At 51.5% G+C, this 12,059-nt stretch overlaps 5 protein-coding genes across 5 annotated transcripts; all 5 read left to right on the top strand.

The window, feature by feature from the left end:
- Positions 1–1,531: 1,531 nt before the first annotated feature.
- On the top strand, positions 1,532–2,413 carry CTRU02_209630 (phytanoyl- dioxygenase; the record flags this gene model as incomplete). The annotated part of the gene is made up of 1 exon (XM_036730307.1): positions 1,532–2,413. One exon carries the CDS (start codon positions 1,532–1,534, stop codon positions 2,411–2,413), a length of 882 nt encoding a protein of 293 aa, XP_036578007.1.
- Positions 2,414–2,985: 572 nt separating this feature from the next.
- CTRU02_209629 (mitochondrial 37S ribosomal protein mS38) lies at positions 2,986–4,075 on the top strand (the record flags this gene model as incomplete). Its single annotated transcript, XM_036730308.1, has 2 exons — positions 2,986–3,331; positions 3,390–4,075. The coding sequence occupies 2 exons, from the start codon at positions 2,986–2,988 to the stop codon at positions 4,073–4,075; spliced, it is 1,032 nt and encodes a 343-aa protein (XP_036578008.1).
- Positions 4,076–4,686: 611 nt separating this feature from the next.
- On the top strand, positions 4,687–8,046 carry CTRU02_209628 (nucleolar atpase; the record flags this gene model as incomplete). Its single annotated transcript, XM_036730309.1, has 4 exons — positions 4,687–4,703; positions 4,763–4,948; positions 5,007–7,796; positions 7,851–8,046. 4 exons carry the CDS (start codon positions 4,687–4,689, stop codon positions 8,044–8,046), a joined length of 3,189 nt encoding a protein of 1,062 aa, XP_036578009.1.
- Positions 8,047–8,590: 544 nt separating this feature from the next.
- Positions 8,591–9,178, top strand: CTRU02_209627 (uncharacterized protein; the record flags this gene model as incomplete). The annotated part of the gene is made up of 1 exon (XM_036730310.1): positions 8,591–9,178. One exon carries the CDS (start codon positions 8,591–8,593, stop codon positions 9,176–9,178), a length of 588 nt encoding a protein of 195 aa, XP_036578010.1.
- An 884-nt stretch (positions 9,179–10,062) lies between these two features.
- CTRU02_209626 (uncharacterized protein) lies at positions 10,063–11,294 on the top strand (the record flags this gene model as incomplete). Its single annotated transcript, XM_036730311.1, has 2 exons — positions 10,063–10,474; positions 10,537–11,294. 2 exons carry the CDS (start codon positions 10,063–10,065, stop codon positions 11,292–11,294), a joined length of 1,170 nt encoding a protein of 389 aa, XP_036578011.1.
- Positions 11,295–12,059: the final 765 nt, after the last annotated feature.

Genomic DNA, 12,059 nt, shown 5'->3' with positions numbered 1-12,059 from the left:
GCAATGCAGGCCTTCCCTCCTGCGAGGCGATATTCTTGATCGTCGCGCACGCTGGATAAGGTAAGTATGAAGAGGAAAAGAAAAAATCAAAATCAAAAGTGCGAGCGGAAAGGATCTTTATATAGCTATCCACGGGATGGCCTCGATCAGTACAACGGTACGTACCGCAGCTGCCTGGGAGCCAGGTGAATGGGGAAGGAAGGTACGGAACTGCTATAGCTACAAGAAAAATAGAAATAAAAAAGCAGGTACAGCCAAATGCTTCCCTCCCTCTCTGGTAACCTTAAGGACTGGCTGTCTTATCCCACGCAAGAGCAAGTTGATGAATCAGAAACCTAGTTGCGCTGCGAGCTTTGCTTACACGGTGTTTTGCCTTTTGTTGATGAAAGTAACCGGGTTTACTGTTGATGCGCATTACGCAGTATTGTACCCTATCAGAACTGCTGAAAGATGAAGCAAACGAGATAAGAACTAGCCTCAGGTTGGTGTTTAAAAATGACCTGTACCAGAGGTGCCATCACATGAAGGAGAATGAAGCGTCAGCCTGATCGCACGAGCACCAATCACCTCGCTCTTATTAACTGCAAGAGTCTGCTGTAATGTGATAAAACAATAACATGATGCAGCGTATTAGACGGTTAAAGAGTTATCTTTCTATTCCTCGACACATCATAGGCAGTCATTCCCCATGCCTGTGCCCATGAACATTCACACAAACACCTCTTGGATTGATGTACAAGAAGTATCTTGCTTTTACATTCAGTTAAGCCACCGTCAATGAAAAAGTTAACGAATGGAACGAATATAGGAGTGCGCCGATCTGTCAGCTGGCTTCATATGGGCACTGGCACAATGGACGTGACATGTCTAAGCTAACTAAACTGTTTGCGAAGAAAAGATACATTTACTATCGACTTCACTGCCTAGATAGCATTTGTTCAAGTGGGCGTGACTTGAAGGCGAAACATGGCGTACCGACTTCATTAGAGAACAAGATAAACAATTTGTAGAAAGGATGGGTCATAGTGTCAACAGTGGTCTGGTGTCATGGCTCTTTAAATTCAATCCTGAACTATATGACATCGGCATGGCCAATAAGCTACGGGTGTGGGGAAGATGAGGAGAAGCTCCGGATGATCGGGGAATACGAGCCAAACGGCTTGACTTCATCTTTCTCCCCTCTTCTTACGATAGTTCACGGTCGGATATTGTTGCAGAAGTCGAACAAGACTCACGACTAGCGCCGAATCCCGCGTCTCTTATCGTTGAATCGCACCACTCGCGGGATTGGTATATCTACTTTGTGGGTTCTAGTCTGGCCTGACGACTCCACAAGCTGGGGTTCGACGAGGACGGGTTCAAACCGCTGCAACGTTGCAACTGGTACCTGGCATAGCATGTCTTTCAACTTTTGGACTTCTCATCATCATTAATTCGACTTTCAAGGACACAGGTGCGATCAGAAAAAGGCTCCTGCCTACAGATAGACTTTTCAACCCACTTGGCCTGACACGGCAACCCACCGGTCAAAATGACAGCTTCAAGTCTACTAGAGCAACTCAACCGCGACGGCTACGTTATCGTACCCTCCATCTTGTCAGAGGATCAGCTTACAAAACTCCGGAGAGCAACTCAAGCGGCTACGGTTTTGGCCCGGTCCGGCAAATGGCCTAATGTACGGACACTTCCAAAGCAGTTCCCGCCATGGCCACTCGCCGGCCCTAGTCCGCCCTCAGAGGGCATCTGGGGTGTGCAAGGAATGATGCATCCGGATATGCCCAACCATGAAGTCTTCATCGGAACATACTTTTCTGATGCCATCATCGAACCGACGAAGCAGCTTCTACAATGCACTGACGACGACCTCGTTATGGAGCTCTTCAACTTGCTCATCCGGCCAGACCACGATTTCGAGTTGCGGTGGCACCGCGACGACATCCCTGCAACCGCCACTGCTGAAGAAGAACTTGATCGGCTTAACAAGCCGGCATATTCAGCACAGTGGAATCTTGCCTTATATGATGATTCCAGTCTCATCGTCGTTCCCGGATCACATACCAGAGCCAGGACCGATATAGAACGTAACGCAGACCCATGTGAGAAAGCAATTCCCAACCAGCTCTATGTAGAGTTGAAGGCTGGCGATATTGTCTTTTACAACAACAACATCCTACACCGCGGGGCCTACAAAGCTAGCACAGAGCGAATGACGCTACACGGCAGCGCTGGTCATGTAAAAGGAAGTACATTACGGGCTCGTAATGTCCTCCAGCATGGACTAAAAGGTTGGGCAGACAAGATCAATCTCGAAGTGCTGAGTGAGAAAGAAAAGGCGCGGGCTGAGAACATGCGGAGAAGTCTTGTAAAAATGGGCCAGGAAGCGGGGGAAGTGGGATACTCCCTCGAGGGGTGAAGAAAGATGGTACTCCGTAAGAAAATGGATATTCTTACAAAGGCCAATGTGCTATGCTGGTCGAGTTCATGCATAAGATTGCGGCAATTCCAAGGACAAGAGGCTTGGTTGTTTTGAGGGGCTGGCGGTGTGTCATACTAGGCGGTGAAATTGCGTGAGTCTTGGTCATGTGTTGGTCGCATCTACGGACCCGTGACCGTCCGACATGAGTCCGTCTCAAAAGAAACACAGAAAGGACCTAATTACTAGTTAGCCCTTCTAGAAAACACATTCACGTCATTTTCGAAATTTGAAAACAGACAGGCTCTCGTAGACCTAACGTTGTTTCATCTCAAATCTAACACTCATTCACCAAGCGCTTAGCAAACCGGGGAAAAGGTACTGAGTGGACCGTGCACAACTGATGCCTAAGTAACAAGGTGTCTGTGGACCTGTGAGCTTTTCCCGTTTTGCGGCCAAATTCGGGTTTGCCAACCATCAACCGATACTGTCAGCGACGCTCTCAGTCACCTCAACACCTCCCAAACCCTCCGCAACCTCCTTCGATCGCTCGATACCGCACCCTGGCGACAATGTTGCCCTCATCGGTGCGGCGCGTGGTCGCCTCGACGCCTCAGTCCCCTATCGTTGCCTCCCTCAGCGCATCCGCTCCGAGAGCGGCTGTTGCAACCTTTACCCTGCAGCAGGTCCAAAGACCCGGTGGACACCAGAGACGATGGTCCTCGTCCAGTCCCTCGAGTCCCAATAACAACGGCTCCAAGGAGACGCCTGGCCAGAACGTCCATGCCTCGACCTCATCGAGCTCAAACAACAAGGCCAGCGGCGAGAAGCGGAAACGAAAGAGCAAGGATAGCGCCGAGAAGGATGTCGCGCAAAAGTTGCCCAGCGTGCCTAGCACACAACATCTGTCTCAAGAGGGTATGTGGCATGCAAATGAACGGGTGTTGTGGAAAGTATGCTGACTGAACTCACATAGCCTTGGGGTTGTCGACCTTTTTCTCGCTTCACCGGCCGATATCTGTGACCCACAGCATGCCCAAGACTGTGACCGACGAGGCTTTCGCCACCATTTTCAAGCCCCGAACCAAGGCCAACAAGACCACTGACGTTATCTCCACGCTATCACGGACGACTGACGACCTCGAGGGTGCCATGGCTAAGATGACCATCACAAACCAGGAGGCCGATGCTTCAGGCGAGCCCGTCCAGAAGATCGATCTTAAGCATCCCGATGGCAGCGAGTCGAGCGTATACGTCCAGCTAAACGCCATGGCTGGCCAGTTCATTCCCTTCCGCCCGCCTCCTCCGCCAGAGCAGATGGGTGCCGCTGACGCACACGCCGAGTCTGCTATCGAGGACATCGTTGAGGAAGTTCCTCATCACCGTGTCTACAAAGCTATGTTCACTATCGAGGAGACCACCGATGCCGACGGCCAGGTTCAGGTTCTCGCACACAGCCCCAAGATTATGCAAGACGAGGCCCCCCGTTCGTTTCTTGAACGGATGGCCCTGCGTCAAATGAGGTTTGACGAGGCGCAAGGCCACGATACCATGCAGGCCATTAGCGTCAAGCGTCAGCGCAAGATTAAGATGAAGAAGAAGAAGTATAAGAAGCTGATGAAGCGCACGCGCAACCTGCGCCGCAAGCTGGACAGAATATAAGCTGGGGGTGGCTGTACATACAAGCCCGCGGTTTCTCTTTATTCTTCTCGAACATTTTCTGGGCAAACGGTCTCTCATAATTGGTGTTCGGCCAGGCATTACTGATGGTTTCATCTCTTTCCTTTTGATCAGTTCTCAAACTACATAGAGAGAGACAGCGTTTGCATCAGATAGCAATCATGAACTGTTGCATCTAGAGCCATCACTCCATGACTGTGCCGCATTCCTTTGAGAAATTCGGTACCTAGGCGACGCAAGGGAGACATCCTGTACAACACAACAGTGTATTACTAGTTAAATGAGGAAGGAAGGAATTCTTGGCATTGAGATTCCCTTAAAGAGCGCTGCATCTTGAGTGACCAGACCATATATGAATTAAGTGATCATCGTCCGGGGGTGTTTTTTGTAATACGGAGTGGGGTGATTGTAGCGGAAAAGTTCCTACACCCCCACATCTGCGCCGACTTCTCCACACACCGCCCGGCAGAAAATGTTCTCTCCGCCAAAATTTTGGATTTCTTGAAGTCTGCGACATCCGCGACTTTGCGCCGAGCACAGCAAGCCCGCACTTGTCCCTCTCTGCAACCTCCGCCGTCTGCGAGCTTTCCAAGATGTCGCGAAAGGCAGTGTAAGTCTTGATATTTCTTAACGTTCATATGACTACATTGTATACTAATTTAAATGTAGAGATCAGCGGATTCCCGCTCTTATCCGCAATGGCTTGCAGGAGAAGAAGCGAAGCTTCTTCGTGGTCGTCGGTGACCGGTCTAAGGATGTTATTGTCCATCTCCACTACATCATGTCTCAAGCAGACATAAAGCAAAACAAGTCTGTTCTCTGGGCATACAAGAACAAGCTCCTTGGCTTCACCAGGTATGATTGATCTCATTATACTTACCAAGGTCTCAAGCTAATTTCACTTCTTTACCAGTCATCGCAAGAAGCGTGAGACTAAGATCAAGAAGGAAATCAAGCGAGGCATTCGCGAAGCCAACACCGAGGACCCTTTCGAGCTATTTGTTTCTCTCCACAACATCCGATATGTCTACTACAAGGAGACCGAGAAGGTGCTGGGAAACACCTTTGGCATGTGCATTTTGCAAGACTTCGAGGCCATGACGCCGAACATCCTCGCCAGGACGATCGAGACCGTTGAGGGAGGTGGTTTGGTCGTTCTCCTGCTCAAGGGCATGACCAGCTTGAAGCAGCTGTACACCATGTCTATGGACATCCACTCGAGATACCGGACTGAGGCACATGATGATGTGGTGGCCCGCTTTAACGAGCGCTTTATCCTCTCGCTGGGTAGCTGTGAGTCGTGCTTGGTCATCGACGACGAGCTCAATGTCTTGCCTATTTCGGGTGGCAAGAACGTGAAGGCACTGCCCCCAGCGGAGAATGACCAGCCAAAGACGGCTGCGCAGCAGGAGCTGGAAGAGATGAAGGAGTCACTCCAAGATACCCAACCAGTTGGCTCCCTGGTTACCCTTGCGAAGACAGTGGACCAGGCCAAGGCGCTCCTGACCTTTGTGGACGCCATCGCGGAGAAGACTCTAAGGAGTACAGTGACCCTGACGGCTGCCAGAGGTCGCGGAAAGTCTGCGGCTATGGGTGTGGCAGTTGCTGCTGCTGTAGCTCATGGTTACAGCAACATTTTCATCACTTCCCCTTCACCCGAGAACTTGAAGACACTGTTCGAATTCATCTTCAAGGGCTTCGATGCCCTTGGCTACGCAGACCACGCCGATTACTCGATTATTCAGTCTACGAACCCCGACTTCAACAAGGCCATTGTCAGAGTTAACATCCACCGAGCGCATCGCCAAACTATTCAGTACATTAGGCCCCAGGACGCCCACGTACTTGGCCAGGCAGAACTTGTCGTTATTGATGAGGCTGCCGCCATCCCTCTGCCCCTGGTGCGCAAGCTGATGGGTCCCTACCTTGTCTTCATGGCTTCTACGATCAATGGTTATGAGGGAACTGGTCGTTCGCTCTCGCTCAAGCTCATTAAGCAGCTGAGAGAACAATCAAGACCCGGAGCCAAGACGAACGGCGATACGGAGGTTGCTGATCGCTCAACGGGCAAGGCTGCCAAGGACCAGGGCTCCAGCCACCAGGCCAGCCGTACGCTTCGTGAGATAACCTTGTCTGAGCCCATCAGATACGCTCAGGGTGACTCGGTTGAGAAGTGGCTGAACAAGCTGCTGTGTCTTGACGCCACACTCCCCAAGGCCAAGGCTGGCAGTCAGGGTTGCCCTGATCCCTCCCAGTGCGAGCTTCTCAAGGTCAACAGAGACACTCTGTTCTCCTTCCACCCCATCCCGGAGAAGTTCTTGCAGCAGATGGTGGCGCTTTACGTTGCCAGCCACTACAAGAACTCCCCTGACGACCTCCAACTGATGAGCGACGCCCCTGCCCACGAGCTTTACGTCCTCATCGCCCCGACAACTGATGGCAAGCTCCCCGAGCCGCTGTGTGTTATTCAGGTTGCACTGGAAGGAAAGATCAGCCGACAGAGCGTTATTAACAGCTTGAGCAGAGGACAACGGCCTTCTGGTGATTTGATTCCCTGGCTGGTGAGTCAACAGTACCAGGATGAGGAGTTTGCTTCTCTTTCTGGTGCGCGTGTCGTCAGAATAGCTACAAACCCGGAGTACGTGTCCATGGGATACGGTACTAAGGCTCTGCAACTTCTCACCGATTTCTACGAACAAAAGTTCACCAATCTGTCCGAGGATGCTGATCTGACGATGGAGGAGACTTTGACGAGAGTTACAGATGCCGAGCTGGTCAACACCTCTTTGCTTGAGGACGACATCCAGGTGAGAGACATCAAGAAGCTGCCGCCTCTGTTTGCCAGGTTCTCTGAGATTCGACCTGCTGCTCTGGACTATGTTGGTGTTAGCTACGGCTTGACGCAGCAGCTGCACAAATTCTGGAAGCGTGCCCAGTTTGCCCCTGTCTATCTGAGGCAGACCGCCAACGACCTGACCGGCGAACATACGTGCGTCATGCTCCGGCCCTTGGAGAACACCGCCGACCAGACATGGCTGGGTGCCTTTGCCAGAGATTTCCAGCGTCGTTTCCAGTCTCTCTTGTCCTACCAATTCAGGGAGTTCCAGTCAGTCGTTGCGCTCAGCATTGACGAGTCCGCCAACGCCGGCGCCAAGCTTGACGGTGTTGAACCTACGGCTCTGACCAAGGTTGAGCTGGATAGACTTCTGACCCCCTTCGATCTGAAGCGCCTTGAGTCGTACGCCAACAACATGCTGGACTACCACGTCATCCTGGACCTTGTCCCTACACTAGCCAGCCTGTACTTTACTGGTAGGCTCAAGGCAAACATCAAGTTGACAGGAGTGCAGCAGGCCATCCTGCTGGCTATTGGTCTGCAGAGGAAGGATATGGATGTTATCTCCCAGGAGTTGTCTCTTCCCTCATCTCAACTCCTTGCTATGTTTATCAAGATTCTCCGCAAGGTCACGTCCCACTTCAGCACTCTGGTGTCTGCTGCCGTTGAGGCTGAGCTGCCAAAGGCTGATGCTATTGGCGTTAGCCGAGAGAATGCCTCTGGTGCCCACGATGATGAGGTGGTGGATAAGAGGTTTGTTCCTCTCGAGACATCTCTCGAAGAGGAGCTTGAAGAGGGAGGCGATGAGGCTCTTCAGAAGCTGCGCAAAAAGCAGCGTGAGCTCATCGACTCTCTCCCCCTCGACCAGTAAGTTCATATAACTAAGGAGCACAAAGAACACCCTTCTGACAACCATTACAGATACGAGGTCGACGGTGACGCCCCCGCATGGGCAGAGGCAGAGCAGGCGGTCAAGGACGGGAAGTCTGGCGTCGTGAGCGTTAAATCGAGCAAAGCGAAACGCAAGGCCGGGCCAACAGCAGCGGATGTGTACGAGGAGGCATTCGGAGAGAAGACCCACAAGAAGGCTAAGAAGCACAAGAAGGATAGGAGCTGAGTGGTCACAACAAGGTATAAATAAAAAGTGTAAAAGCATTGTTGCCGTCAAAAGGGTTTGAACGGTTTGTCCTACATCAGGGCCTCTGTATGGAGTTAGCTCGGCATTTTCGAAAAGACGATAGGTTACTTGATTTGGGTAGAATTTAATGGTATGACCATTTGAAAAGGTGTTGGAAACATGTGAATTTGGTGAATAGAGCTACTGACTGCGTTGGGCGGTTGAAATTTTCGAGGAAGGAGTGACGCTGTGTAAGGGACAACTTGTACCTGCTTTTTTTCACTTTTCAACATCACACCTTCCCATAAAGATTACATACAGACTTTTGTCAAGACCTGTTTATCGTATTCTTCCAACAGCTCCCAAAACCTCCAAGCTCTTGCAAACCAGGCATTTCGACAAGACGCCAGCTACGAATTCAATTGGGAGCGAGATCGTCCCATCTCCAGTTTCTTATACAACATCTGCTACAGGAACAGCAGGCCATGAGATCCGTGTAACACATCTGAACTTTCCGGTACATCATCTTACGGCCTACGAGAGAATGTGTATGGAAACTATTGCCCTCTGTGAAAGTTGCGGCTTTCACCGACACATGCACTACCACCTCTGCATGGCTTGGATATGGTCCTTCCGCGAGATAAGATGGGGCTTTAAGACGCCCCTCGACAGCATCCCCAAACCCCGCGACTGTCCTTTCATCGATGGCGAAGTCAAATGCGAGATCAAAGCCGGCCGGTGTCCCAATAGGGGGTGTCCAGGACATGCGCTTAAAGCAGAGCAAGACAAAGAGCAAATCGCCAAAGGCACAGCCGACGCAAGAACCGATGCCGAGAAGATCGAGGCGGAGCGAATCAAGTTGGGATTCAGACAATTTAGACCGCAAGGGTTTCAGGATCCATTGGAAGTGGGACGGCCGCATCAGCGGAAGCTGCCGGTTGTTATAATGGACTTCAAGCCAGAGGAGGGCTCCACATGGGGTCGTGTAAGAGGAAGTCGGCCTATGGAGGTTGCAGAGGAACATACGGGGACAAAACCAATTCCGATTCCGATTCCGCCTTCATCAACGGGTAATCAGACGTCGATGAGAAGACAGAGAAATTACAATGGTCCAATGATGATGCCTCATTGATACAAAAAATCAGCATCATGGACTACGGCACTAAGAGTGTTATAAGGGAGGAGGAAGTACTGGGCATGGTGTTGCGGATAAAGGTCAGCATTTTCTGATTTATGAGACCGTCAATGGCTGTCCTCGCCTACATGCCATGATTCCTATGAAAAGAAAACCGCAATAGATGTGGCTAATAATTAATACACATACTTCTCGTCTTTCTTCAAAGTTGTGGCGTGAAAACGAGATCGACAGTCATTGAAAACTTACTAAACATTCACTTCAAGGGAAAATAATGGTGTGGAGTGTACGGCCTCACTAGCCCTGTGTAAGACATTATGAATTGGCCAATCAGACCCGGGCTCATTCGGACCTTTCGATCTTCATCGAGAATGTTTCGGTGCAGCACGGCAACGCGGCAAGGATTCTCACTAAAACAAGATGCCTCCAGCGCGAATTAAGCCTGTTTTTCGACGCCCCGCCCCCTGAAGAGCCAATCTCGGCAGTGGAGACACTTCCCCTGTTTGACGGGCGATACGATTCTCCACAGCACCGTCTTGTCCACTAAGGAAACCTTTTGGCGCTGGAAGGATCATGCACGTTGGTACGTCCGCCTCCGCGACCTACGACCTGGGGGTTGATCAGAACTTTCTTAAAATTCCCCCATCCGCCCAAGCTTCCTTGTCAAACTGGATCATCTCATCTCCCCCCCCTTCTCCCTCCTTCATCCAAACTATCCGTGACGAGAGCTTGAGCCGTCAATCGATCCTATCCGTCGCCCTGACGTGATACCGTCCCTCGTTTTGAGATCACCCCACGTTCGCTTACTCGTTCAATTATACGCCTCTTGTTGCCAGTTTCACAGAGAAAAGCAAGCTCATCGTGAGCCTCCTTTTTTCAACATGCACGCTTACAACCTTGCCCCTGCACTTCTCCTCCTCGGAGGCGCCGCCGCCGCCCCAGCACCGGCACCGACTCTCGTCGCTCGCGCCGATGTACTCGCTCCTACTGCCGCCTGGATCAGCGTCGCAAAGGATGGTGTGCCGACGACAGTCACTCCCGTGCCTACTACCATCTCCGGTACTCCGACTTTGGCCTCGGCCGCACCCAACGCTCTGACAGGCAGTGTCTTCGTCATTACCGACTACCACCTTGTTAAGGTTACCACGAGCACCGGCAGCCCACCAGTCCCGACTGCCAAACACAAGAACGGCGAAGGCGCATTTGCCCCTTGCAACAACACGGATGGCGACTTTGCGCCCTTCTGTGATCCTGCAAAGGATAGCGTCCTGTACACTGATACGACGTATTACGGTACGCAATTCCCACTTAAATATGTCGAATAGCAGTTTTGAGCAAAATGCTGACTTATACAGTGACATGGGACTCCTCCGCCCTTATCAAAGGAAACCAGACCGACGTGCGCGTCAAGATTAAGGGCAAGGAAGTCAACGGCACCACCGTCGGCGAGGTTGTCTTCAACAAGGACACCGACAGCTCCCAGCTTGCTGCCTATGGCTACTATGCTTGGACCGCCAACAGCAACCTTATCCCTCGCGGCCAGTCGAACACCACCATCGAGCTCCTAATGCAATACACCATCAATGGCGTCGCGCAGAAGGACATCACAGGCCCCCAGGTACTAGTTGCGAAGCGTCCGTCCTTCCACCCGGAGGGCGCCAAGGTGCCCAAGGGCGCCGAACTGTATATTGCCCTCCCCACCGTCTTCGGCTTCCTCATCATCTGCCTCATCGGAGGATGCCTTTGGAACCGCTCCACGCGCAAGATTGGACTGGGCAACATCATGAGCCGCTCACGACACGGATACGGCGTTGGAAAGTCTCGCGCCCAGAGACTTGGTCAGCGTGTTAGGAAGAGTGTCTTCCGCGGTGGCAAGGACCGTGGTATTGCGCTCCGCACGAGGGAGATTAGCCCCGATGGATACCAGTATCACGACAACCCGGTTGACCAGCACCACGATGTCGGACGTCCTAGAAGGGACAGCGATGCGCTGGGCAGCTTGGCCGGTAGCCCGACCGAGGACAGGTTTCACGACAGGTTCCAGGACACGGGTGTGCAAGGTGGCAATGCCTTCAGGGATGAGATGAGGAGGCAGGAGAGGGAGAGATATTAGACTGAGCGTTGCGCGCAGCGCGATGTGTAGTATCCAAAAGTCGCAAGATGTCATGAGCATGGGAATATTTTGTAATGATATCTGTACGACGTAAGATGCGACGAGACGACGATAAGAGGTCTCTTTACATGTAATATGTAACAATAATGAACACAAGACCGGCCTTGAGGCCACACATACATTGGACGCGATTATCAAAACCAATACCGCATTGCAATCAAAGATTGCGACCAAGCGGTAATGTACATACCATAGTTGCCCGCTGTAACCGTCGTCCATGTTCTAAGAATATTTTGGATCCTTAGCAACAGAACTGATTCTTGACTTGTCCAAAAGCCCCCGACTGGTGGCATCTCAGGTCATCCTCTCTGTCCGTAGCCTCGTCTAACCTCATTGTAATCCCGCCCGCCACAAGCGCATCTGAGGAAAGACTACTTCAAAATTTTCAATGCGCCTACATAGCTCAGAAAAGGTTTAGCTATAGTCGTTGTCGCCCCTTGTAATTACAAATCGAGGAAGTGATCAGAGATACCTTGCCTCCGGCATGAGTGTCGTTAACATTCGGAGCATATTCCGCGAAGAGTGAGAAAGGCAGGGGCAACTGTGCTCCACGAGGTGGAGTGATGGAGTAGAAATTCGTTGCGGGGTGCATGTTCCGCATTTTGGGGCGGCCCAGGTCAGGGCGTCAAGATTCAAGCTAACTGCCATATTCAGCGCGTGATCCTGGATCCGCATAGTTGAGTTGATTTTTTCAATGTTTCAATC

This window comes from Colletotrichum truncatum (genome assembly GCF_014235925.2).
Source record: "Colletotrichum truncatum strain CMES1059 chromosome Unknown Contig_0006, whole genome shotgun sequence".
In the NCBI taxonomy this organism is placed as follows: Eukaryota; Fungi; Ascomycota; class Sordariomycetes; order Glomerellales; family Glomerellaceae; genus Colletotrichum; species Colletotrichum truncatum.
The sequence above is the reverse complement of the archived record's forward strand: the minus strand, read 5'-3'. Positions and strand labels throughout refer to the sequence as shown.